This window comes from Furipterus horrens, unplaced genomic scaffold, assembly GCF_987537825.1.
Source record: "Furipterus horrens unplaced genomic scaffold, mFurHor1.1.pri manual_scaffold_4, whole genome shotgun sequence".
Taxonomy (NCBI): domain Eukaryota; kingdom Metazoa; phylum Chordata; class Mammalia; order Chiroptera; family Furipteridae; genus Furipterus; species Furipterus horrens.
Window position 1 is genome coordinate 14,104,648 of NW_028327174.1, and position 25,050 is coordinate 14,129,697.

At 40.7% G+C, this 25,050-nt stretch overlaps 2 protein-coding genes and 1 non-coding gene across 6 annotated transcripts; 2 read left to right on the forward strand and 1 right to left on the reverse strand.

The window, feature by feature from the left end:
• Positions 1-506: 506 nt before the first annotated feature.
• On the reverse strand, positions 507-18,996 carry TDG (thymine DNA glycosylase). Of its 2 annotated transcripts, none has more exons than XM_090272594.1 (10): positions 18,760-18,996; positions 11,065-11,204; positions 7,858-8,093; positions 7,027-7,096; positions 5,681-5,816; positions 5,413-5,495; positions 5,240-5,334; positions 3,018-3,189; positions 2,485-2,610; positions 507-1,867 (listed from the first exon to the last, which is right to left on the reverse strand). In XM_090272594.1, the coding sequence occupies exons 1-10, from the start codon at positions 18,780-18,782 to the stop codon at positions 1,737-1,739; spliced, it is 1,212 nt and encodes a 403-aa protein (XP_090128720.1). In that variant the 5' UTR covers positions 18,783-18,996; the 3' UTR covers positions 507-1,736. The 2 variants fall into 2 exon arrangements, with proteins under 2 accessions (XP_090128720.1, XP_090128719.1); XM_090272593.1 differs by having other exon boundaries at positions 507-1,870.
• UQCC6 (ubiquinol-cytochrome c reductase complex assembly factor 6) lies at positions 18,712-24,508 on the forward strand. 3 transcript variants are annotated; one of them, XM_090272597.1, is made up of 4 exons: positions 19,094-19,146; positions 21,555-21,727; positions 22,346-22,463; positions 24,344-24,508. In XM_090272597.1, exons 3-4 carry the CDS (start codon positions 22,356-22,358, stop codon positions 24,437-24,439), a joined length of 204 nt encoding a protein of 67 aa, XP_090128723.1. In that variant the 5' UTR covers positions 19,094-19,146; positions 21,555-21,727; positions 22,346-22,355; the 3' UTR covers positions 24,440-24,508. The 3 variants fall into 3 exon arrangements, with proteins under 3 accessions (XP_090128722.1, XP_090128721.1, XP_090128723.1); XM_090272596.1 differs by lacking the exons at positions 19,094-19,146; positions 21,555-21,727 and adding an exon at positions 18,712-19,057; XM_090272595.1 differs by lacking the exon at positions 21,555-21,727 and having other exon boundaries at positions 19,071-19,146.
• On the forward strand, positions 23,896-24,059 carry LOC150011154 (U1 spliceosomal RNA). The gene has a single exon (XR_016510957.1). It is a non-coding gene; the product is annotated as a U1 spliceosomal RNA (small nuclear RNA).
• Positions 24,509-25,050: the final 542 nt, after the last annotated feature.

A 25,050-nucleotide genomic window follows, 5' to 3' on the forward strand; every position in this document is an offset into this window, starting at 1 on the left:
AATTAAAAAAATTTTTCAATATTATTTAATGAAAAAGTCTCACATTGTCATGTATCAACATTTACTACTCATCTGCCATATTTAATGAAAAACACCATTGTTGTATGCTTGGAAAATCCTCAAACCCATCCTCTAGTGAGTGTCCATAATTTAAAGGGTATTTTCTCCACTTAAATAAAAAAAAGTCTATTGTAAGGCTACAAATTATTATATACCAAAGCAATACCTAGTTACATGCTCTACACAGTGCCATGAAAAAATAATTCAATTGTTCCTAATCCCTGATGCAAGGCACGTCGAAGCACCTGCACAAAACATCCATGTAAACAGCAGTACAGTACAGGATTTAAATAACATGAATGACTTTTACACAGCTTGATCTAGACTAAAGGAAAATAAAATCCATCATAGCCACAGCTAAAAAGCATGTTAAGGTTCACAACAAGGATTTGTTTTCTCTTATAAAAAAAAAGAACAGGCCATATAATCTTTTAGAAAAAAAAAAAAAAAAAAACACCTGCTAAACATTTTCATACTGAAAAGCATGCCCTTGGGTATAAATGATCAGGAATAAATTCAACTGGCATTTCCAAATACCCAGCTTTATATCAGCTGGGCGTAGCCATCTGGATTATTTGTAGCACCTTGGAGAACTCATTAGAAAATCACAAAGGTACATTACTTCAAAACAACTTTGACATAAGGTTAACTTAGTCCACAGTAACAAAGAGCAATGCTGTAGAGGATGAATTCTTCAAATTCCTGACTTATTAGATTTCACTAGCAAAAAAATTCTGTATTATTTATATTAGTACATCTCATGTACATAAAGCACCAGTTTAAATAAAATTATCCAACACCTCCAGCATCTTGTTGCTCAGCCTGAAAGTGCATTTTTCATCACTTTCCATGTTATATCCTTAAAGCCAAGGAGGATAAAATTCGAATGGTGATAGATATGGAAAGAGAAATTCAGTTCCTTCCCCATCATCAAGTAAAACGCAGATGTAGTAATAAAATTTAAAAGGCCTCCTGCCTTCTCTGGAGCCTAGCATCCCAGCAGAACAGTTTCTGCCTATTAGAGGATTAACACACAGGGGCGAAGAGGCCATGGCCAGGGTTCGATGCCCTGTCAGGCAAGGCCAGGTTAAGTCTTGCTGCTGCAAGGCTGCACTCTACATTGGTACTAATAAGCAACCCTCACAGACAATCGCCACTGGTAAAGAGGCCTGGGTGTGAACATGACTCCACTGAGGCTTAACCTCACATGAAAATCAACACATCTGCCTCTCTACAGGTGGTAATTCTTATATTCTTATGATTAGTTTGCCCTTCTTAGGCATAAAAGGGATAATGGTATATCTAGTTTTATGCACAGTTGATAATCAAGATAATCAAATATAAATATTCAGACTGTTGCCTTTTAAAATCACAGATTAAAAGTGACTTCCAAAAGAAAATCCATCCCTTCATAAATGAAAAAGGCTTATGTAAAATGCTGGAATGATGGTTAAATCAAACACAGAAACTCATGAAAATAACCCCCCCAAAACCCCTACATTTTCCTTCCAAACTACTTAGGTTCATACAGTTGATTCTACCATACAACTGTACTATGATTATATCACCAGAGTAAAACACTAATAAAATACTTCAGTTAGCAAACTGAGGGCCACTTCTCGCCAACTGCATTAAAACTGCAGCATCTGAGCAGAGCTGAGAAGCACCATTCATTCTTAAGCATGGTTTCCTTCCTCCTGTTCTTGCGTCCCACAATGATTATTAACGGAAGGAATCTGGTCTGTAAACGCCTGGCTCATCCACTGCCCGTTTGGAACATCACCGAAAGTTGATTCTCCACCGTCAGCTGCTGGGGGGAAAAGGGAGAACATTACTTTATTCCATTTAAAAGCTTTAAATGATCAAATTAGGAGATTTAACTGCAGTGAAAGACAACTGTTATTAAAATAGTTAAGCAAGCTTCTTGAATACAACGAGATTCTGTTCTATTTTCAGATATAGGACTAATAAAACCTCATTTGTCATTCATGGAGGAAAATGCAACTAAGACAACTTAGCTCTGGCTGGTGCGACTCAGTGAATTGAGTGCCGGCCTGTGAACTGAAAGGTTGCCAGTACGATTCCCAGTCAGGGCACATGCCTGGGTTGCGGACCAGGTCCCCAGCTGGGGGTGTGCGAGAGGCAACAATCCATGTTTCACACATGGATGTTTCTCTCCCTCTTTTTCTCCCTCCCTTCCCCTCTCTCTAAAAAAAAAAAAAAAAAAAAAGTTAATGATTTAAAATGAGCTGTAAGTTGGTATAGTTAAACATTAAATAACCATCACATTTTCTCCGTAAGTCACTAAACAGATTTTTATAATTCCCATTCTTCAATAATTTATTTTTAAAAAGAGTCACCCCCACCCCCCAATCCTGACAAAAGCAAGTCTTTAAAAGCACAAACACATGGAGAGGAACATACTTAGCCTGTCCGAAGAGAAGCTGCAAGGCTCGCTGCCGCACGGGTTTGCACTGTAAGCACCACCATACGCTGCTTCGTAACCCGGGTCGTATTTTTCTTCCTTAACAGCCATCTTCTTTGCGTCCTCTGCGAGGGGGGTGAAGGGATTTAAAATTGATTTTGTACAACAATCTTACAAAATAGCTTCACTCAGAAACCGCGGTGCTCTCTTCCTCTTAAATGGTCATGTACACTGAGATACATCTTTTTCACTTTTCGTAACATATACTACATTCACTCCTAAGAAATGTTAAAGCCTGTAAGGTTTAATTTTAGGGGGTTACAATGTTTCTTATAGCCTCAACCTCTGTGGGAGCACCAGATTAGAGGGAAGACGGCAGTAAAAGGAGATTTTAACAGTGACTAATATCCATTATCAGAGCGCTCTGGCTGCAAACGTAGCTGCTTTCTCTTCTCCTGCTGGTAAACCCACAACAGACTCTGCAGTGCATACACACACGGAATGAGAACAAGCAATGACAACGGTGACACACCTTGGGCAAGCTGTAGGTCAAATGTGTACTGAACCTCTTGGACATCTGTGTTTCGTTCAATGCCTTTCAACTGATCTCTTAAGTCTTTCAGCTTAATGTAGTAATGAACTTTGTCCTGGGCTCGAGGAAACTGAGCACATCTTGCACTGGATGATGGCATAACATAGCAGAGCTGGAATCATAAAATTTTATAGTTACAGAAATCTTATAATTCTATTGAATCCACTCCTGTTGAGACTAGAAAATCTGTCTGTCTTTGGGTTACTTACCACATGCCAATATATGCAAAATCAATAAAAGTAGCTGTGTTTGAGTTCAGATTTGTAATATTTACACATCACAAAGTTAATAACTCAAAAACAATGGAGCTACCCCCGACATTCATCTATCCATGAACAGTCTTTTCTTTTCAATAGTGAATAGTAAATATGCGGTTCCCAGTTGCAAAGGCAGAGAAAGGCCCGTGAGTTTACAGTGCAGCCTTCCCTCCCAGTTCTGCCTCTGACCACCTGGCACCCTTCTTCCAGGGCAGCCAAGGTCGCCGGTCACTGAACAGTCAGACTGTACAATGGAATGGGTCTGAATAAATAATTCTCCCTCACCCCTTCTAAAACACACACAGATGGTATACATGCTCTATTCTCCGTCCTGCATCTTGCTTTTGAGATCATTCTATATCAGAGTAAAAAGAGCTTCCGTTTGTATAAATGTGTAGTGCTTTTCATATTTATTTAACCAGAGCCTGACTGGGTGCGTGTAAGTTGCTTCCAATCTTTTAATATTGTAAGCTGTGATAAACCCTGTACATATTTAATTTAGAAAGTTGGTGCGTATCTGTTGGATAAGTTCCTAAAACTGGAATAGCCAGGCAGAAAAATATTTGGATGGTGGCAATAAGCTGCCCTGCAGAGAGCATCTCTCGTATGTAAAACAGTGCGACTGCTAGATTATGGACTTTCCAGTTACAATTTTTGCTATTTTTAAATTGGCCTCCTTACCACTATTACAGAAAAAAATATTTACTTATTTTGTTTCATTTACCAGGCACTGATATGTAGGTACAAATGCTACCACATTTTGTAACAGCACATTCTCCAATCTCAAAATATTCTTCGATTGAAGGGAAACGGAAACTTGAAAAAGTAGATATTTTTTGTTTCAAAGTTGAATCACTAACTTTACCAATAATTGAATATTTTATGATAAAGAATAAAACTTAAACAAAATAAATGTACTCACAGTTCATAATAAGAGCTAAAACTACCTATCATAATATGACTTAAGGTCACTTACTATTGCACTACTACGATCACATGTCCATGAGGCTCACATACCTGAGCCTCATCTGGCATTTAAGGGACAATAATGCAATGTGCATTAGGCAACAGCAAACTGACATGTATAATTTTACCCAAGTGGACAAGGGTAGGCCTCAATTTAGAGAAAAACCAGTGTTACAACCTACTGTATCAATCACATATTTATTAGAAGTTAAAAACCAAAGAAAGGCGGTAGAAACTTAATTCTGAGGTCTCAAAAGACCTGTCTACACACTGGCTCCCTACCCTTTAAAATGCTGTCTATAACACATGGGTTTGTGCAGGTGTGTTGTTTTTTCTGAAAGTTGTCAACAAAACTAAAAACTATATTTAAGAAGCACAGTTTGAACCAAATGTCTGCAGAAGCTCTGCAGAAATGGGAGAGTTTGAAAACCACTGTGTTATTTCATGATGCCTTTATGTATAAGACAGCAGTACCAAATGACCGTCCCATTGGCTAGCTGTGTCTGCAAATGGGCTGTGCTATTTATATGGCTCTCAAACAAAAGTGGAGCAATTACAGTTTTACTACTTGGGGTGTCTATATTTACATGTTTGTTTCACAATTGAATAAGGGCTAACTCACTTGAATTTGATAAGAATATGCCATTAAGTATAGTTTGAATGTAGTGTGAGCCAGCTTCTCTCAATACTTAGCCAAATAACATAACACCATTAAGGCATTCATCTGACAAATGTTTCCTTAAAAAAAGAAAATAAAACTATATTGGTATCTAAATTAATTTATAACTATTAGTTCAAGTTGATATATAGATATTATTCAACAAACACAGTGTTCTTTTTTCATGGCATAAATTACAATGGATAGACCAAATAAAAAAGACCAACTAGCTAGAAAAAATTCCTATTAGTTGTTTTACAAGTGTAATTTTAAGGACTTACAGTTTCTGTGTCTGGGATCTTATGAGGTTGAAGTCCAAATTCTAAGTTCTTAACCTTTACTCCAAAAACTTCTTTACTAAAAATGTCATAAATACCTAAAATGAAATACAAACATATTTACATTGCCCATACTGTTACCAAGGAAAAAAGATAAAGTTAAAAGTAAATCTTACATTTTCCATTAAACACTGCTATTCGTGGCTGATATTTCTGTAATTTCTGCACTAGAATACGTCCTCCTTCACGAAATTCTTTACTAAAATTAAATTAAAAAGTCATCAAAATTTAAGTATGACAATATTTATAATATGCTAAATTCAGATAGCTTTCAGTAAAAGCTCAGCTTGAACTAGACACATATAGTTTTCCTAGAGTGTATGAGGCACCAGCATGGTCAAGCTTCCAACCTACTAAAAATACATGTTACACACAATTAATTACCTGGAAAGATCCTTGCTTCCTGGCGTTGTCCTTTCCACCATATTGGTAAATCCAATACCATACCTCCCTGGTAAAGTGTGATCATCCATGTGGCTCAGCTGGACCTCACTCAGTCCTGACATAAACAGACACTTCCCTATGGAAAAGAGAGTTTAGTTTATTCCCACAGATGGCAAAGGCTTCTGCCCTGTGGCTTGATGTGGTCGTTCATGTCCTATTCTTGAAATTAAAAAAAGAAACAGATTATAACATAGGTCAAATACCATATGCAGTTACTATATGCTAGGTACTATGCTAAGCCCTTCGCATGTATTATCTCAGTTAATCATAATTATCTTATGAGCTATTACTATTATTATTTCCTTTTAATAGGGGGTTAAGGTAAATGCCTGTCGAGAACACACAGCCAGCCAGGATAGGAAACTTTGCCACAGTTCTCCTTCCTCGTAACTGGTGATATCACCACTTGCCCCCGGAATACCTCAAACAATAAACACACACAGATGGACTCAACATTCAAACCCCTGACAGTGGAGAAAATGAAAAGTTAAAAATTCTCTAGAGTTGGGGGTGGACTAGGCAGAGGCGAGCTAAGGGGGAAGAACTGGGACAACTGTAATAGAGTAACAATAAAAAATTTTTAATATAAATAAATTAATTAATGGTGACAATATGCTATTCATGCCCAAAACATTATTATCATCTGCCCTAAATGTTTTTCATGTTACTCTTAGATGATCGACTAGCATGTCCTAAGGGCCTACGCACAGCGAGCCTTGTTCTATAAGGCAGTGCTAGGTAGGACGACTTATATACGGGACAGTACGACGGCAGTTATATGTGGCTTTAAGGCTCACTCTGCAAGTGTGAAGGTGTTTAATACCATTTTCTTCTAGAAACAAAGTATCTGTGGAGAATGTCTCCAATCACAGCACTTCTTAACTTGATGGCCAGTGAGCAACCATTGCATGTCTCCTAAGAAACACGACCAGCAGAAACCTGGATAGGTCAGCATCCTGCCTGCACTGGCATGATGATGTACTATTGTTGCTATGTCTGCAGGCAACAGCTAAAAAAAAAAAAACTTTAAAAAAGGTACTAAAACAAAGAGAAAGTACTCCCGTTCATGCCCCTCCGCTCTCATAAACCAAAATGTTAACAGTGATGAGTCATTCCAAACCTTTTATTTTTCTGTATATACATATAGAAAACATGCATGTATATTTACACATATACACAATCTCTCTTACTAAAAACACAAACTGTATTTTTTTTAAGAACTTATATACTGTTAACAAAGATATCTAGTTTAAAAGTAAAATAATAATAAAAAAGTAACCACTTACAAAAATGGTTTCCAGGTCCAGGGTAATGATGCCCTTTGTAAGCAGCCATTAGTCCTGGGTTTATGCCAATCTGAAAAAAAAAAAGTTTACAGATTTTAGCAAGGTTTAAGCCTTAGGGCTTCTGTGGAGGAGTGGTGGACAAAACTGAATTAATGAAAATAAAAATTCAATCTAGCATCATAAACAGTATCATTTATCAATTATCTACTCTTGACCTGAACAAAGTACTCCATTCCGAGGAAAGAAATTTCCTTTATGCTGAAAGTTTTGCTGTTGTTTTTAGAAACCAGTTTTATTCCCTCATATTTCCAGGCCCCCACTCCCACCCAACTGGGCTGGAAAGAAAGCGGTTCTGGAGCGATCAGTCAGCCTGATCCCAGGTCCGGCCACACGCCTGCGTCTCAGCTCTCCACAAGCAGCTTACTCCACGCACCCACCCAGCTCTTTGCGCGCTGATGTCTCTTACAATTACGGGCAAAAATCAATGTTATCACATGTGGAGAACTCACAGATGCCATGCAATCTAAGGGAATTACATGGACTATTTAACTTAACTGCACCCCTGTTTTACCAGTGAGGAAACTGGTGTTCAGAAAGGTTAAGGCTTGTCTAGGGTCAAAGCCATGTGGCAGGGTTGGAAAGCAGACAGCCCCACTCAGGGGCCCACCCCCTGAAATGCCCCCAAATAATACAACCTCACAAAGGCGACACCATTTACCACCAAAAGGATTCTCAGAAATGGTCCTTTTCAGCAAAATCATTTGCAAGGATAAAGGTTAAGTTAACCGACCAACGCTATTTATAAAACCAGATGAGGATAAAAATCCTTACAATCACAATGTCCAGATTGAAGGTCAAAATGTCTGGGAGAGTCTTGGTCAGAAGTTCAGCTTCTGAAACACCATTAAAACGGTCAATTTTTCTTTTCACTTTAAACGTGTCTGTAATTTTTTCTTGCTTTTCTTTTGATTTTGTGGCTTTGGCAGACTTTTTGGCCTCAGCAGGTTTTTTGGGTTCCACTGGTTTTTTTGGTCTTGTTGTTTTTCGTTTCCTTCCCTTTGGAGCTTCTGAAACACAATGATTGCCAGGATGTGATGCAGAAAACCGTAATTACAAACTTAAGGCAGCTTTCCCAGAAGCCACCCTGTCAACATCCTTTTTACCTTTCTCTTCTATTTCCCAGCATCAGTCTCCTCTACAATGGCTTCCCCTTGTTTCACCCTAGAAGTGGGTTCATGTGGCCCCCCTGTTCCCTACTCTCCCTTCCTCTACTGACTGTTCTTGAGATGAAGCCTCCATAATCATCATAGATTGATTTTCACACAATCTTACCTGGCATCTTGGCCTCCCCATGAATACAAAGTGTCTATATACTATTTTATAGGAATTCTAAATGTAAATACATAAAAAGTTAAGTAAACAAATGAAAGAATAAGTAGATAGCAAAACAGAGAGGAGGGGAAACATTTTTACTCAATCTCCCCATAATTCCAGCAGTAGAAGCCTCAAATAGCTTGTGGGCTTGTTTTAGAGGTTATGAGTATACTCCGTTCCACACACGGCCAGAGAGGTCAGTTGTCAGTTTAGAGGTGCTGAGGATGAACTCTCTGGCTGGTAGTATTTTTTCAAAAGGCAAGACCAGGGATCTGACCTCAGGACTTAAGGCAGAGTTTCTTAGTCCCAGAACTACTGACATCTTAAGCTGAATAATTTTGGGTGATGGGGTCCTGTCCTGTATATTATAGAATGTGTAACATTCTATATTTAACAGCAACCTTGGTCTGTGCCCACTAGAGGCCAGTAGCACCCTGCCAGTCATGACAATCAAAGGTGTCTTCAGACAATGACAAATATCCCTAGGGGGCAATCCTGGTCATGAACCACTGTATCCAACAGGAAGCCTTGGTTTTCTTACCCTTAGTTCTTTAACATCTCTCTTGTAATATCTTAGGCTCCTGCCCCATGCTACTACTGTTTGGTGTTTCTCCGTCCTGGCCTCCCATCCCTCCTTTCTACTCTTGGGCCAAGGGATCCACCTCCACCAGCTTATAGCTGGGAAAGTCCTCGTGCTGCCTGCCCAGAGACGCCGGAGTCACAGGTAGGGCTATCTCCAATGTAGTGGAGCCAGATGTGCTCCTGGAATCGTCAGCGGGAACGCTGAGCACATTTCTCGTACAACACTGCTACACGGGGGAAACCCATTCCTTTCTCTCCACTCCCTAACCCCCAAATCTATTCCCCTCTCTTCTAATTCTCTGTCTTGGTGAATGGTACCTCCTTCATCCAACAGCCCCGGGAGTTACTTCCAGATTCTCCTTTCTCCCTTGTGCCCATGAAAGCTGTTCACCAAGGCCAGGTACTTAATCCTACTTCCTGAGTAGTTCCTAATTCTGTTCTTCTCCACCCCCTCATGTCCTCTTTAGTTCATCCCTAGATGATTCAAAGAGTCTCTAATATACTCCTTGCCTCCAAGTTCTGCTTGCTCTCTTACCACCCAATCTATCTTCTGTAATACTTGCAGATTATTATTTTACTTTACTTACTTATTGATTCACTGATTGAACTTATTGGGGTGACATTAGTTACTAAAATTATACAGGTTACAGGTATACAATTCCCGGTTGATACTTTTATTTTTTGTAAAGATCTCATTTATTTATTTTTAGAGAGATGGGAAGGGATGGAGAAAGAGAGGGAGAGAAACATTGATTGTGAGAGAAACATCAATCGATTGCCTCACACATGCCCCCAACTGGGGACCTGGTCTGCAACCCAGGCATGTGCCCTGACTGGGAATTGAACCAGCGACCTTTCAGTTTGTAGGCCAGAGCTCCATCCGGTGAGCCACAGCAGTCAGGGCCAGGCTGATATTTTTAAATGCTATTATACTAAAGTCACTCTCTGCTTACATTCTCTCAATGCTCCCTATTGCCTTCAGGATAAATATATATTGGGGTTGGATCCCTATTGCCTTCAGGATAAATATATATTGGGGTTGGAGAAAAAGTTCATTTGGTTTTTTTCCATAAAATGGCGCCAGTAGCACTTAGTTGTCTTTAATTTCATTCAAAACAATGTTGTTAAGACTGCATTTTGACAGCTGTCGTATTACTGTGCATTTAATAAAACATCCAAATTGATGAATTTTTATGTAGCTGTTTTAATATTGAAGATGGAAGAAAATAAGTGACACTTTCAGCATATTATTCTTTAGTATTTCAAGAAACACACAAAAAACAGATTTGTGCAATGTATGCAGAAGATGCTGTGACTGATGAAATATGTCAAAATGGTCTACAAAGTTTCGAGCTGGAGACTTCTCGCTGGATAATGCTTCATGGTATAGTAGACCAGTTGAAGTTGATAGCAATCAAATTGAGACATTAATTGAGAACAATCAACATTATACCACGTGGGTGATAACCAACATCCCAAAATATCGAAATCAATAAAGTTACTGTGAAAACAGAAAATGTGTCTTTTATTTTATGGAAAAAACTGAACAAACTTTTTGGCCAACCTAATACATTTTTTTTTTAGGTTAATCGAGCCTCACCTGCCCCCATCCAGCCTCATCTCTCACCATTTCTTTGCTGTAACCCAGAATCCACTGATACAGAATCACTCCTTTCTAAACTGCCACGCTGCTTCTTGTCTGTGCTTTGCACATGCTTCTCCCTTGGCGTGAAATTTTCCCTTACCCTTGAGTTTCTGAGCTCTGGGAAGCTGCCTCTGAGCCTCAGTCTGAGTTAGGTGTCAACCCCACGGGGGTACAGCATCCTATGCCCCTCTTCACTGTGGTATGTGCTGAGGCATGATTGGTGCTTACTTATTATCTTCCCCTACTAGATTATAAACTATTCCAGGGCAGAATCCATGTTATTTTATTCCCCCAAACCTATCACATGCCTGACACATACTAAGTACTAAAAAAATGGGTTAAACATTTTAACACTACAACTCATCATTAAACCCTTTCTTAAATAAGTCGGCTAGTCCAATAGCTAATTTTCTATAGTAGCCTGGTGAAAAAAATACCTTGTCCAGGTTCCTGGGCAGGGGCTGGCTCTGGAACTTCTGGTATGTGCTGCTCGTTCATAACTTCCATGTTAGGAGCTTCGGCCATCATTTGTTGAAATGGAAATGTATAAAAAGCTTGAGCTTGCTGAAGGGAATAGCTGAAAGAACAATGAAATGTAACAGAGTAGGGTAAAATGACCCAAACATAAGTTTAAGTGATCAGCTGTAAAAAATTGTCAGGATCCAAATATTCTGAAACCAGTCTAGTATTTACTTAGAGTTGACAACAGATGCAGAGTGACGAGAAAGATCTATTCTCATATGTACACGTTCACCCAACCTTTACCGAGTGCCTGCTAACCAAACATTCATTAATTCTCACACTGTTTAATGACAAGATGTGTCATCAATAAAACTTACCAGTCCTGTCAAGTCAGCCTGTACTTTCTCTGAAATGAGATCATGGGAATTTTCAAGTAGAGAGACATGAAAGGCCCTCTAGTCCATATAGAAACGCAAAAACAATTAGTGTTCCTACCTTCAGTATTTAATCTTGTCACAGAGATTCCCCCCAATCTACCCCTCCCCCAGCCTAACTTTCCCCGGGGTTTTGAGATAAAATTAACGTATAACACTGTGTAAGTTAAAGCCGTACAGCATGCTGATCTGATACACTTATGTTGCAAAGTGACCCCTACCCCAGCCTTAGCTAACACCTCCATCATGCCACATAACTACCATTTCTTTTTTGTGGCGAGAACATTTAAGATCTATTCTCTTAGCCATGCTCAAGTATATACTAGCATGGTGATGCTATATACTAATTCCCAGAACTTGCTCATCATTTTTTACTTTATAGAATTTATTGGGGTGACATGGGTTAATAAAATTATATAGTCTTCAGCCTCCTCCAATCTCATTTAAAGTTCTCTTTTGGTTTACCTGTTTATTTATTTACTCATTGGATCTTTTTTTAAAATTGTTGCTGGGTTTTTGCTTTTTCTGCTACAAAATGAGGACTAGAAATGAATATTTTATGAATGTCTGTGGATTTATGGGGGGGAAAACCCACCCTAGACCTTTCTTCTGAACATGATTTAAAATTTATTCAAACTATTCTGTTCAATATAAGGAGCAGAGGCCTTCACAGAAAACAATTTCCCAAAAATATTTCTGATGACCGTAAACCACTATCAGCCCAAAGCTAGGGAAGTAAATATATTTTATGGAACTCAAGTTACGCTAATGCCAAATAATGCCACATGATACACAGCAGGGAGAAAAACACCAGGAAACCAGGTGGATGAGTGCTGTTTACTACTTGGAGAGAAAAGTCGTATGTTCTGTGGCAACATACTCTACTTACTATGTTTCTTTCTTTGCATGTGGAGAAAGACAGGGAGCTCAGAAAGCAGAAATTAAGAAGGCAAACTAGTATACTTTAAGCAGGTCAAGTTTATAGTACGTAAATCATACCCTAATAAAACGGCTGTAAAAGAAGGCAAACCAAAGCGTTCCCCTGCAAAAGTGTAAGCGGCGGAGACAGACCTGAGGTCAGGGTCTACCCATGGGCTAGAATGTTAGATCTGTGAAGAAAAACAGAGGCTCAACCTGCTGTTTAACCAATGGACAACCCACCAGAGAGGCACTTTATTTAATTTTGTTTTGTTTTTAATTTTTTAAAATTTACTTTTAGAGAGAGAGAAGAGAGGAAGAAAGAGATGGAGAGAAACATTGATCGGCTGGCTTTCATACATGCCCTGACCTAGGACCAAACCTGCAATCCAGGCATGTGCCCCAACTGGGAATCGAGCCGGCGACCTGTGGTTTTGCCAGACAACACCGAACCGAGCCACACCAGTCAAGGCAGAAGAGGCATTTTAATTTCAAGCTCTCTTAAAGGAACAATTCATTTAAAAAGGTTAAGAATTAGTAATAAAGATATTAAAGTATATCTGAAGAATTTTATTTCTTTAAATGTATTATTCTCAAATTATATTTAAAAAAATAAAGATAATACAACGATTTAGGAAACATTAACATGAGAAAATACTACGCAGCTCCTAAAAATTAAATGTACTGACATTCTGTAAAAGCACAGAAAACATTTAATATATGCTTTAAAATGGGAAAGAATACAAAACAAGACTGTAAACTAAGGCTAGACATAGAAAAAATATATAGCCAAGGATTATAAGTTAAAATATAAAAATAAAGAGAAGGGAAGTGCTTAAATTGTGCCTGGCACAAAGTAAAACATCTTTTTTCATTTTTCTTTAATACTATTTGTAGCTCTTTTCATAAATTGCCAAAACACTGGTTGTTCCATGTTTATGATTTAAGTATTCTAATGAGGAGTTGGTATGGCTAGGTTACGTTGCGAGATCACATGCAGTTTATTCTCTGGAAATTCTAGCAAAATGAACTGTAACTGTGGCCAGTGTCAGTTTTCCCAGAGGCTCACAGCCCTTTCAGCTGGAATATATAAAAGTAAAGACCTGTGGTCACAAGAAGTGAGCGGCCAAAAAATGCACGAGGTCTGTTCTTAGTCTGCCACACTGTCAGGGAGGCAACCTGCCACCCTCTCACCCCCATGTTTCTTGCTACCACTGTCAAGAGTTTCACAGATGGGTTCCATTTCGAGTGCTTCACGAAGACCCAAGCTTAAAATACGCAAAGTTGGGAGACACCATTCACATTACAAAAGGATTCTGAACCTTAAAAAAATAAATTTCCAAAATGTGCCTCCCTTAGCATATTTAGGGGCCCTTAAGGATCTTGAGAAATTCTGGGGTTTGGAAATTGAAAATTAATATTTTCAAAGTCAGTTGACTAAAGTGAAAAACAATGAAGAAAAATATCTGGACTTCTATTTTACATATCAATTTTGAAAGAAATCTAGAAATTTACCTGTAATATTTAAGTGACACTTAGCAGTAAGTTAAATTAGAACAGAAACAAAAAAATAAAGCTATGGAAAATAGAATGTGTAAGGAAAAGAGGGTGGATTATAACATTCTTATTGCTTGGCAGAAGAAGGCATGACATCTGTCATGAACTTCATGAACTTGAATACTAGAAGACAAAAGGTCTCTGGATAATCTCATTTTCTTTTATCTAATAGCGGTTAAATTTGTAAGCAGCATAAACTTCTTTCATCCTTAATGTATGGTGATTTCCGTTTCATAACTCAGAATTCTGCAATGTTTGTGAACAACAATTATCTCTGTATGAGAGGGAGCGGACAAAAGAGCACTCAGTCAAGTCATTCATTCTTGCAGCAGCTCAGTTTCATCACCATGAGAATAAGAGGTGAGGTTAAGGGGTTTCTGCTTTTGTATACAGAGAATGTGTAGAAAATAGGGCCAAATCTGTCCAGACTCCAGACATATCCCAAATGCTTTTATTTTTTATAACTCCCTGATATAAAACTTATGATTTTTAATTGGTTTTAGAGACAGAGAGAAAGAGCTACACAGATTTGTTGTGGTAGTTATTCATGCATTCATTGGCTGCTTCTTCTATATGCCCCGACTGGATTTTGAACCCACAACCTTGGCCTATCGGGATGACGCTCTAACCAACTGAGCGACCTGGCTAGACAGGAATGAATGGTTTTATTTTCCCGTGTTCCCTTGTCCCTATCATTTATGTGTGTCCCCACCTGTTCTGTGTGCGGTCTCCTTTTCCTGCTACTAACCCCTTCCTCTCTCCTAGCCTCCATGTGCACTGCCTTTCTCTTGAACTGCACTGCTCAAAGGGTTGGTTTTTATAGCTGTCTGAAATTTAGAAATTGTGTATTTTCCTGATGAACTGTGTATTTTCCAAAAGTCTTTCTCAAAACATACACACATGCGTACACACACACACACACACACACACACACACAAACACACACAGAGCTGACTGAGGAGTCCAGTTAATTCAGATTTCTGTATTTGAAAAAACTAAATCTCTACGGTTTTCTCTAAAAGGAACAACTCCAACCTATTTAATTCACAATTATTTTGCACTATTTTAAAGATTTAAGTTGCTCTTTCTAAATACACTTGTCTTAGTCCATTTGGGCCACTACCACAAAATACAATAGAATGGGTGGATAACGAACAAAGATTTACTTCTTACAGTTTTGGAGGCTGGAAAGACTACTTTCAAGGCGCTGGCAGATTTAGTGTCTGGCGAGGGCCTGCTTCTGAGGGGTGACACATCTCTCTTGGGATCTCTTTTATAAGAGCACCAATCACCTCCTAAAGACCACCCCCTCACCCCACCCCCCACCAAATACCATCACATTGGGGATTAGGTTTCAGCATGAATTTTGGAAGCACATAAACATCCATAGCAACATTTTATTAATTTCATTTAAGCAAGCACATACAACACTGAACAGTTACAAAAACATCAATCGATAATACTAAATAATCCAAATGCTCAAGTAAAAAGGACTAGTTACATAAACTACGACAGAATACCATAACTATTTAAAGACTACATTCAATATTGCTTAAGTGGAAGTGTGGGTACTCACCACACATTACTGGGTACCTGCTTTGCAGTCTACTAGAAACTGTAAACACAAAGGTACAGAATAAGCCAGAGCCCCCAGCATACTTCATATAGTATGATTTCAAGCTTCCTCAGTATTTCGTCATGTTTGGCGCTCAGAAGCAAACAAAATAAAAATAGTTCAGATATAGCCCCATGGTCCTGAAACTGAGCAGAGCTATCAACTTCCTCATCCTGGAGACATTACAGAACCCAACACATTAGCTTTACTGGCACTCACAGTACACTGCTCACCAGCTTTACTGGCACTCACAGTATACTGTTGATTCATACTGAGTTCACCACCAATGAAAACTTCCCCTTAACACCTCTCTCTCATCTCACATTTGTATCATTGATTTTTCCATCCCTAAACAAAGGATTCTGCCTCTTTTTGTAAAAGATGATTCAGCGTTCCAGCCAGTTGGGATTGATCCGGATTCTGATTCAACCCATCAGTTCCACAAACCCATCCTAGAGTTAGGTCACAGACAAATTTTATCATTTCATCGGCACCCTGAAGCCGTTAAGCTTTGGGAAAGAACAAAGTTGGGGTAGAGTTAAATGGCACATCAGTACAGACTTCTCTTCAGCCTTCCCTTAACTCTCTCAGTAGTTAGCCAGTTTTGATTTCCCCTAATTAGACTGCTAACATTCCATCTTCCTAGCTCCCCTGCCCACCCTGCTATCCCCACCCACAAGTGGCATGGCACAGTTGTTAGCAAGGCAGGTTTTGAAGCCTCACTGCCTTGCTGGGTTCAAATTTCAACTCTGCCATTCACTAGCGCTGTGGGCAAGTTCCTTAGCCTCTTTATGTCCTCTTCTACATCTACAAAATGGGGATAGTTGCACCTAGTTCATTGGTTATGAGGATCATATTAGTTAACAGGTGTAAAACACTAAAACAGTGCCTAGTATATAATAAATTCACCATGACAATAATAAAAACAGCAGGAGATCATTAAATATTTTAGGTGTCTCCTGTCAACCTCCTGATGTCTAGTATCATTATCTAAAAGGGAATGATCTAGTTAAGTAGGTCTTGCTTTTTTCTTAACGTATACGATAGCCTAGTGGTCACTAGTTCCTTTTAGATATGCTCAATAACCACTGAGAAGTAAACATTTTATTTAGGATCAAAGTCAATAAATTAAGAGGACAGATTCCACCTTTGGCAGGAACAGGGACCCATGCATTTACTTGCTGGCTTCGGGCCCCTCTCCTGTTGTCTCCAAGTTCTCAAACACCGCTGCAATGTGGCCCCTCACTTGAAATCCCACTCATCCAGGCCAGGAAATATGCTTTCTGCTACAGCAGCTAAAAGTTCTCTTAAATGCCCTCACTGATCTCGAGCTTTAAATCTCTTACAGACATTCATTCCCCCATTTCCGGTGTGCAATCGTTTGTTTTTTTTTTTTTTAACATAGGAGATAAAAAAATAAAATGATCAGAACTAAGTGCTTATGTTTCTGTCACTACTAACACCATGCTGGACAACTAGGCAGAAAACCCAAACCTTTCTTGTCCTTCTCGTTGCCCACACCTAACCAAACACGTTCTTGCTCTCCTTAACACTTCTAGAATGCCTGATCTCATTCAAGGGTTAATCTTCCCTGTCTGTATTCTCAGTGGTCCGTGTGACACTTCTCCAGTCATTTTTGATTTGGCATCTTACTTCCATCTTTGGTAAATGTCCTTTTCATGCTTGATCTCATTAGAAACATACTGGCCCTCTTCTTCCTTTTTTCCTCTCTGGTTAGGCTGTAAGTACTTGTTATGACTCTTGGGCTATCTTCTCTTTTTCAAAGTCTATACCCATACAATTCTTTTCTTTGAATTTTTTAAAGTTAATCTGCCAAAAATGAGAAGCAGACTCAGTCTTATCCAGCATTCCATTGCATTCCCTGATAAGCACAAAGGGTGACAGAGAACCACTTTCTTGGGATTATGTGGAGCCTGTCATTTTATTATTCTCAAGGTTAAACTCCATACACTATTAATGCATAATTCTCCATATTTTCTGAGGCTAAAGTTTTGCAAGTCAAAACTTAAAAATGGTCTATAAGTGAAGCCAGAATATGTCAGTTTTGATCTAACCATTGTACTGGAGACCTATTACTTTGCTTTGTAAGACACTGAAAAAGGGCTTATAACATGGAGCTCACTTGATGGCAGGTTTTACCCGTTTCGATTCTGATCTGTAGATCCCAAGGGTGAGAGTGATTTTCACGAGTTCTGCTGACTTCTTCTATTTGTAAAGTTCCGGGAAAGAAGTGGACCCCCAAAGTCAGGATAAAGTCCCCACTTTATCTACATGTGTGTCCTTTCCTAAATTCTAAGGCTGCTTTCGTCACTCAACCCTTTCCACATAACACGGATTCACTGAATGTCAGAACTGGATTCCAGCGATGCCCTATTCTACAGCCCTGACCGGGCCCGGAGAAGTGAAGTGTCTCGCCTAACTTCAGGGCGCATCGGCTACTCAGAGTCAGGATAATTCTTCGTATGTCCAATAGTACTTTATCCCATTACAGACGATCACTCCTCTGCTTTGGCACTACGTTTCCTCCACGCGTCTAACGCTCCCCAAAGGCCATGTTACAAGAAGACTCCTGAGTTCGTCCCCAAGACCATTAGAAGCCATTTTTAGGTAACTTCTTGGGAGTGTTATCCATGGCTCCAGAATCCAAGAGCCCCGAAACGGCAATGCTATCTACCTTGCGGCGCCTGGCGATGCTTCTAGCAAACCTTTAGGGGAGGAAGCCACCGTAACCCTAACTCTAAAATGAAAACTCCTGGACGGATACGAGTGCTACTCCATCTTCGCAGCTCTTCGCATGATAATGAGGGGTAGAGCGGAATGCAGCCAAGAATGGCAACCAGAAACATTAACAGGAGACTGCCGGCTGCTCACGAACGCATTTTCAAGCCGGCTAGATGCCGGAAAGGACTGAAGCGAGGGCTGCACGCAGGGCTCCGGGGCAGAGGAGCCATCTCAGCCCAGCGCGGGAGAGGAGGGGCCAGAGCAAGGTGACAGTGCGCACGCGCGCTCCGGCCTTTGTATCGGGCAGCGGCACTTAAAAGACCCCTGCGTGCGTGCGCGCGCCCGCAGGCCAGGCCCGCCGTGAGGGGCGCGGGGGGAGGGGCGGCGCTCCGCCCCAGCCTTACCTGCCCGCGGTCTCTGCTTCCATTCCCCGCTGCCGCTCGCGCGAACGGCTCCTCCTGCCAGGCAAGCGAGCGATGTCGCTGTAGTATCTTGGCGTATATATAGCGGCTCGACAAGAACCAGAGCCTTGGACACGATTGCTGGCAGAACTGGGGCAGCAGCTCACGCTCAAGCTCCTCCCCCAAGCTTCTAGTTCCCCCTCCCCCCAGAGCAAACCCCTCTTTTGCGAGGCCCTTCCGTTTGTTCGGCGCCAAGTCCCAAGACCTGTGGGCATCACGTGTCGCAGGACAGCCCAATCAGGTTTGTCCCCCTTGGTAGTTCTGCCTGCCGCTTGGCCTTTCGGGAAGAGTGGAGGACAAAAAAGGTGGGAGGGTGAGCGCTCGGCTGACGTAAGTTCTCGTCCCCCCCAGTCCTCTTAGGTGGTGGAGTGAATGGGTGATGACCTTTGGGGACGCTGAGTAGGTGGGGTGGTTATGCTTATCGGTCAGGGTTATCCATGCCTTTCCCCCCGAAATGTTATCCTGATTAAAAACTGGTTTGCATTAATTATCAAGCGTGATGTAAGAGAGAGAAGTCTATGAAATCAGAAAACCTGGGAGTCCAGGCCACTGTACCATCTTGGGCCTTAGGTTCCTAATCTATAAATTGAGTTGATTGTGAAACTGCTTTGTAAAAGGTAGAACTTTACACAAACCATTGTCTGCTTTACTTTGGGTATGTGAAAATATTAATATTTGAAGCCTGCGATAGTAGATGCCATTTAGGCATCACGTTTTCTTTATGACCTTCCAGACTACCCTTGGTTTTTTTTCTTTTTTTCTCAATGGCTCTTACAGCTAGTTTTTGTCTCATTAGTTTTCAAGTTGTCATTGGGTTTTGTACAAGGATTTCATTAAATCTTAATGGAGATAGCTTTTTATTTTTCTCTAGTTCGCATGATGAAAAATATGGGGCTATATTAGCTTTCCCTCATTAAGCTGTGTAACAGCTAACTCCAAAATCTCTGTGGTTTACAGCAACAAAGGTTTATTTCTCACTAATGTAACATGTGGGCCGGGAAATGGCTGTGTCTCTGCGCTTTATGTGACTTCTTGATTCTGGGATCCAAGAAAAGGCTTTCATGAGTAAATACAGAATGACTCATTTGTATTGTGTCAATTGTTTGAATAAAACTTTTAATATTTTAAAAACTTTTCAGAACTTTTACAAATACTGTGTCCCTTAGGAAGTACTACTCAGAACCTGACTCATAGTAGGTATAGGTAAACCCAGTCACTTTCTTTTTTCTTTTTGTAATGCAAGTGCCTAATTTAAGCATTGCTTGCCAAGGCATTCATTTCAAAGAGGCATCCACTTCATAGATTGGCTATCTAAAATAAACACATTGTCAGACACACACACATTAACACACTATCTAGAATGAATACATTCACACACACAGTTAAAGAGCCAGGCCACCTTACACACACACATTCTCTCTCTCTCTGTCTCTCCCTCTCTCTCTCTCTCTCTCTCTCTCAGAGCCAGGCCACCTTCCTGAACTGAGGCTCCTTTGCTTTAGGAATCTTGGTTGATTTCAATAAATGACCATTTTTGGCTACTTGTTTTTTTCCCCTTTTCGTGTGCTTTCAGTTTCTGCTCATTTGTTTGAAATTAACTGATAAAAGAGTGAACTCTGAAACCCTAGGCCCCCACATTTGACCCCAGTAAAAGCAGAACTCCAGGCCCATGCACATGGCCATGCTCATTCTCTGACCACGCTGTGAGGCCCCAGGAGTGCTGTAATCTTTTCAAAGTTTTCTGAAGGGTGTCTTGCAGCCATAATAAGGACCATAAGGGCTGGTGCAGTCACAGCATTGGTTGTTGATAGGATAAGACCAGGACAAAACAGTAGGTATCCATTGAATATTTGTTGAATTAATGAATGAATAGCAGTGCATCTTCTCTTTCTCTGGTTTCTAACCACTAGGATCACAATCTAGAAAAGTTTTAAAGCAGATGGCTTCTGACTGGTTTCAGAGAGAGAATTCTGGTGGTGGAAAATATGTGTAAAGAGCTGCAAACTTTTCTCAGGAGGTTTTATACTCAGTTTCCCTCGGGCAGCCAGGATCTCCCTCACTGTGGGATGTTGCGCCTTCTGGGTCTGCCAACTCCACTCATAATCTCAGCAGACCAAGGGCCTCTGCTTATTTCTGTCTTAAGAAGTTCACTGGAGAGCTTTTGGGGAGCAGGACATTGGACTTGGGAATGGTGAAACAATCAACAAAGTGGCTCCTGCCTCATCGGTGTCTCTCTCAGCACCCTGCAAGACAAACTTGTTCTGCCGTGAGCCTTGATTGCGGAAGCCGAGGAGAAATCTCCTATCTTTGCCAAATGTGTCTACTTCAAGGAGACCTTGTATGATGGGAAAACAAAAGAAGGGCCAAGGCACTTCACCTTGTTTCCCTTTTCCTCCCAAGCCTCCTCTCCCTTGCCCAGGGAAGAAGGTGACGTGGAGGGGTTAGAAAAGGGCACAAAGCAACTTTGTAGGTGTGATAGGTATGTTTATTTTGATTGTAAGAATCATTACACAGGTGTATGTACACGTATCAAGGCTCACCATATTGTATGCTTTAAATACATGGTTTATTTTATGTCAGATACACCTCCCTGTTTAAAAAGTGAGTGTATCATGATTCATCTTATACATATAACCATAATCCTTCAGAATTGTCTTCCATTAACCTTTTCTTAACAAAAATCAATCCATAACCAAAGCACACCCTAAAACTGCATAATTAAATATTGTCGTTTTCAGGTTTCCTTTTTTCCAGTATCACCGTCGCATAAAGGTATAGCTGTCTCAGTGTAGTTGCTTCGGGTACCAACGACACCCCGCTTAAGGATAGAACGTGTTTTTAACATCACTCACTAGAAGGTGACTTCACCTAAGGACTCTGCTGTGTGCCAGTCTCCACCAGCTTGTAAAAGGTAGTTAAGGCCAGCAGGTCCTGCCTGTGAAGGGAGAAATGATGCGCTGATCCAGCCAGAGCAGAGCCCAAGACTCGACATCTGCCAGGGAAATCCTGATATAGGGGGAATGATAGGGAGACAAAAACCTGGGCTGGGAAAGGCCTGGGAATCGATATTAAAAAATTCTGGTCCCGGCCCCCGCACTTTGGTCCAGTCCATGGCCCTCTGCTCCGGCTCCTGAATGCACGTCCGTCCGTGCTCCGGCGGCTGTTGAGTGCGCTGCCTTCCGTGGCCCGGCCGTGCCTAGATGTACTTGTAGGGCCAGTGGAGTGGGGTCTGCAGTTCTTGAGTTTGGAGGGGTGCGGGGGAAGCAAGGCAGGTCGGCCTTCCGCTTGCTCCCCGAGAACTGCCTTTAAATTCTGAACGCCCAGACCCCAATGCTAAGAACCCAGTGAAGGCTGGTCTCAAGCCAGTAGGAGGTTTGCCCTCTCAACGCCCTGGTGTCCTGGAGAACTAGGGGCGGAGAGAGTGACAGTGTTGTGACCCCGCCCACACTGCGGAGAGACTTGTTTCCCAGCTTAACTTAGTCGTGAGTCGCGAACCGTCTAACACCTGCCGTTCTCCCTCCCTGCCCAGCCCACTGACCATGCCCGCGGGAGTGACCTGGCCCAGCTACTTGAAGATGGTCGCAGCCAGCCTCCTGGCCATGTTCGCAGGGGCCCAAGTGGTGCACCGGTACTACCGGCCGGACCTGGTGAGTGCAGGAGGGTCCTCCTTCCTTCCTCTTGGACCGCTCTGTCCTCCCCACAGAAGCAAAAGTGATCTTAAAATGAAATCGAGCACCTCTGCCCTGGACCTAAAAACCTTAGGATGGCATCCAATTGCATTTAGAGCAGAGCCGTGTCCTCATGTCCAGCCTGCTCTTACACAGTCTTACACAGTCTGGCACCTGCCTGCGAGGGGCCTTCCCTTGTATCATGTCCCCCTTGTCCCCTCTGTTGCAGCCACACTAGCTTCCTTGCTGCTTCTTCAGCTCATCAAGCTTGTTCCCACCCCAGGGCCATGTTTTTCCTCTTCTTGGAGTGCTTGGCTTGGTTCCCTTCCTCAAAACTTCAGGGCTCTGCTCAAATATCTCCTCCAGCAGTGAGGGTCCTTTGGACAGCTTCAGAAGACTTGCTCCTCTGCTGTTCTGTCTCAGTCCCTTGTTTCCATGGGGTACTTCTCACAGTTCACAATTATTTTATTCCTTTGTCTCTGTTTGTTCTTTGTTTCCTCCACTAGAATGTAAGGTCCACAGAAGGACTGTGCCACAATAAGATACCACTTTATAACCACTATGATGGCTATTAATTAAAAGAAAACAAACAGCTAATGATAACTTTTGGTGAGGCTGTAGAGAAACAAACCCTCATACAGCGCTGTGAGGAATGTCAAAGGATGCAGCTGCTGTGGGAAACAGCCTGGCAGTTAAACAGTTAAACATAGAGTTATCGTATGACCCAGCTATTCCACTTCCAGGTTTATAGCCAAGAGAAATGAAAACATATGTCTACACAAAAACTTGTACATGAATATCCATAGACAATTATTTATAAGAGTGAAAAAGTAGAAACAATCCAAGTTGTCTATCAACTATTAAGGGACATATGCAATGTGGTATACCTATATAATAGAATATTATTGTTCCTAAAAGGAAGTGAAATACTTATATGTGATGAAACGGATGAAAATTAAAAACATGCTAAGTGAAAGAAACTAGTCACAAAGACTACATATTGTATAATTCCATTTATATTAAATGCCCAGAATAGACAAACCTAGAGACAAAAGTAGATTCATGATTGCCTAGGGCAGTGCCTTGCAGGTGGGAAGGCTGTGTGGAAATGGGAGTGCCTGCTGGTGGGTGTGGGGTTTCTCTTGGGAGTGCAGTTCTAAAATTAATTGTACTGATAGACACACAACTTTATGAATATACTGAAGACTGTTAAGTTTATACCTTCAATGGGTGAATGGTATGGTATGTGAATTATCTCGTTAAAGCAGTTACCAAAAAAGGTGACCTCAGGCCTTTCATGACCATTTTTCCTGAATGCATTTTTATATATTTTTTTGCTCACTGCTTTATGCATGGTGGAGGGTCAGTAAATAGTGCAGAAATAAATTTCCATATATAGAAAGCTTTATTCATACTTACCTGGCAGGGGAGGTACCATGAGAATGAAGGTGGTTTTCCCAGGGTGAGGCTTATCCCTTGCACCCCGGATGTTCTGACCCCTGCGATTTCTTCAAGTGTGAGGAACTCGGTGGCATAATTTGTGGTCGTGGGGGACTGCGTTCTCGCTCTCCCCTAAAAAACCGTTATTCAAATTTCTGATCTGTCCGTTGATAGCGATGTAAACGCTCCCTCTGTGCGTCCTGTAGAACTTAAGACGTAGCCTGGATGATAGAGTCATAAATATAGGGCTAGAAAGGGACTTAGATCAACCATGGGTTCTCAGATAAATATTTATCATTTGAGTATCAAGGGATTCTTTGCTCTTTTTAACTTTGTATTTGCTTTGAAGTTTTTCAGGTCACATTTAATTACATTCTAAGGAAAGCATCGGCATCTATGTTTTGTTTTGTTTTTAATAGACAATACCTGAAATTCCACCAAAGCCTGGAGAACTCAGAACGGAGCTTTTGGGACTGAAAGAGAAACAACACAAACCTCAAACTTCTCAACAATAGAAACCTCAGAATACAACTATTCCAAGAACTCTGTGAATAATAAGCTGAAATATATATTTTTAAAATTTATTGAGTCAAACTACTTGTCCTTAAACACCTAATGCAATGCTACCTGCAGAGGAGCTGCACATTAGATAATAACTGATGAACTGAGATTTATTTGTGGTTTGACCAGTGTTTCTTGAAAACCGCCAAAGCTTTTATCATCAGCCTCTTAAATGGGGTTTGATAGATATTTAGTTGTGAATATCATGTGAGATAGAATATTTGCAATGACTCCTCTTATAATTCTTTTATTTTGTATATTTTGATATTTGCACTCCCATGTTTATCATAATATTAGCCAATGTATAAAAACAACCTCAAATCCCCGTCAACAGGTGAATGGATAAGAAAGATGTACGTATATCCACAGTGGAATATATTCAGCCATGAGAAAGGAGGATATCCTGCCATTTGGCACAACATGGTAGACCTTGAGCAGACTATACTGAGTGAGATAAATCACACAAAAAGAAAAGTATTGTTATGATATCTCTTATGTGTGGAATCTAAAAATGTCAAACCTGTAAAAATCAAAACAAGAGCGTAAAATGGTGGTTAGCGGGGAA

Bases quoted from the DNA above. Each gene is read 5' to 3' on its own strand.
- TDG (XM_090272593.1), bottom strand. From the start codon at position 18,782: ATGGAAGCAGAGACCGCGGGCAG. The intron at 11,205-18,759 runs GTAAGGCTGGGG...TTGTTCTTTCAG, and splicing joins GAAGCAGAGACCGCGGGCAG to CTATTCCCTTCAGCAAGCTC. The intron at 5,335-5,412 runs GTAAGATTTACT...ATTTCATTTTAG, and splicing joins AGCAGTGTTTAATGGAAAAT to GTATTTATGACATTTTTAGT.
- UQCC6 (XM_090272596.1), top strand. From the start codon at position 22,356: ATGCCCGCGGGAGTGACCTGGCCCAGCTACTTGAAGATGGTCGCAGCC. The intron at 22,464-24,343 runs GTGAGTGCAGGA...TGTTTTTAATAG, and splicing joins GGTACTACCGGCCGGACCTG to ACAATACCTGAAATTCCACC.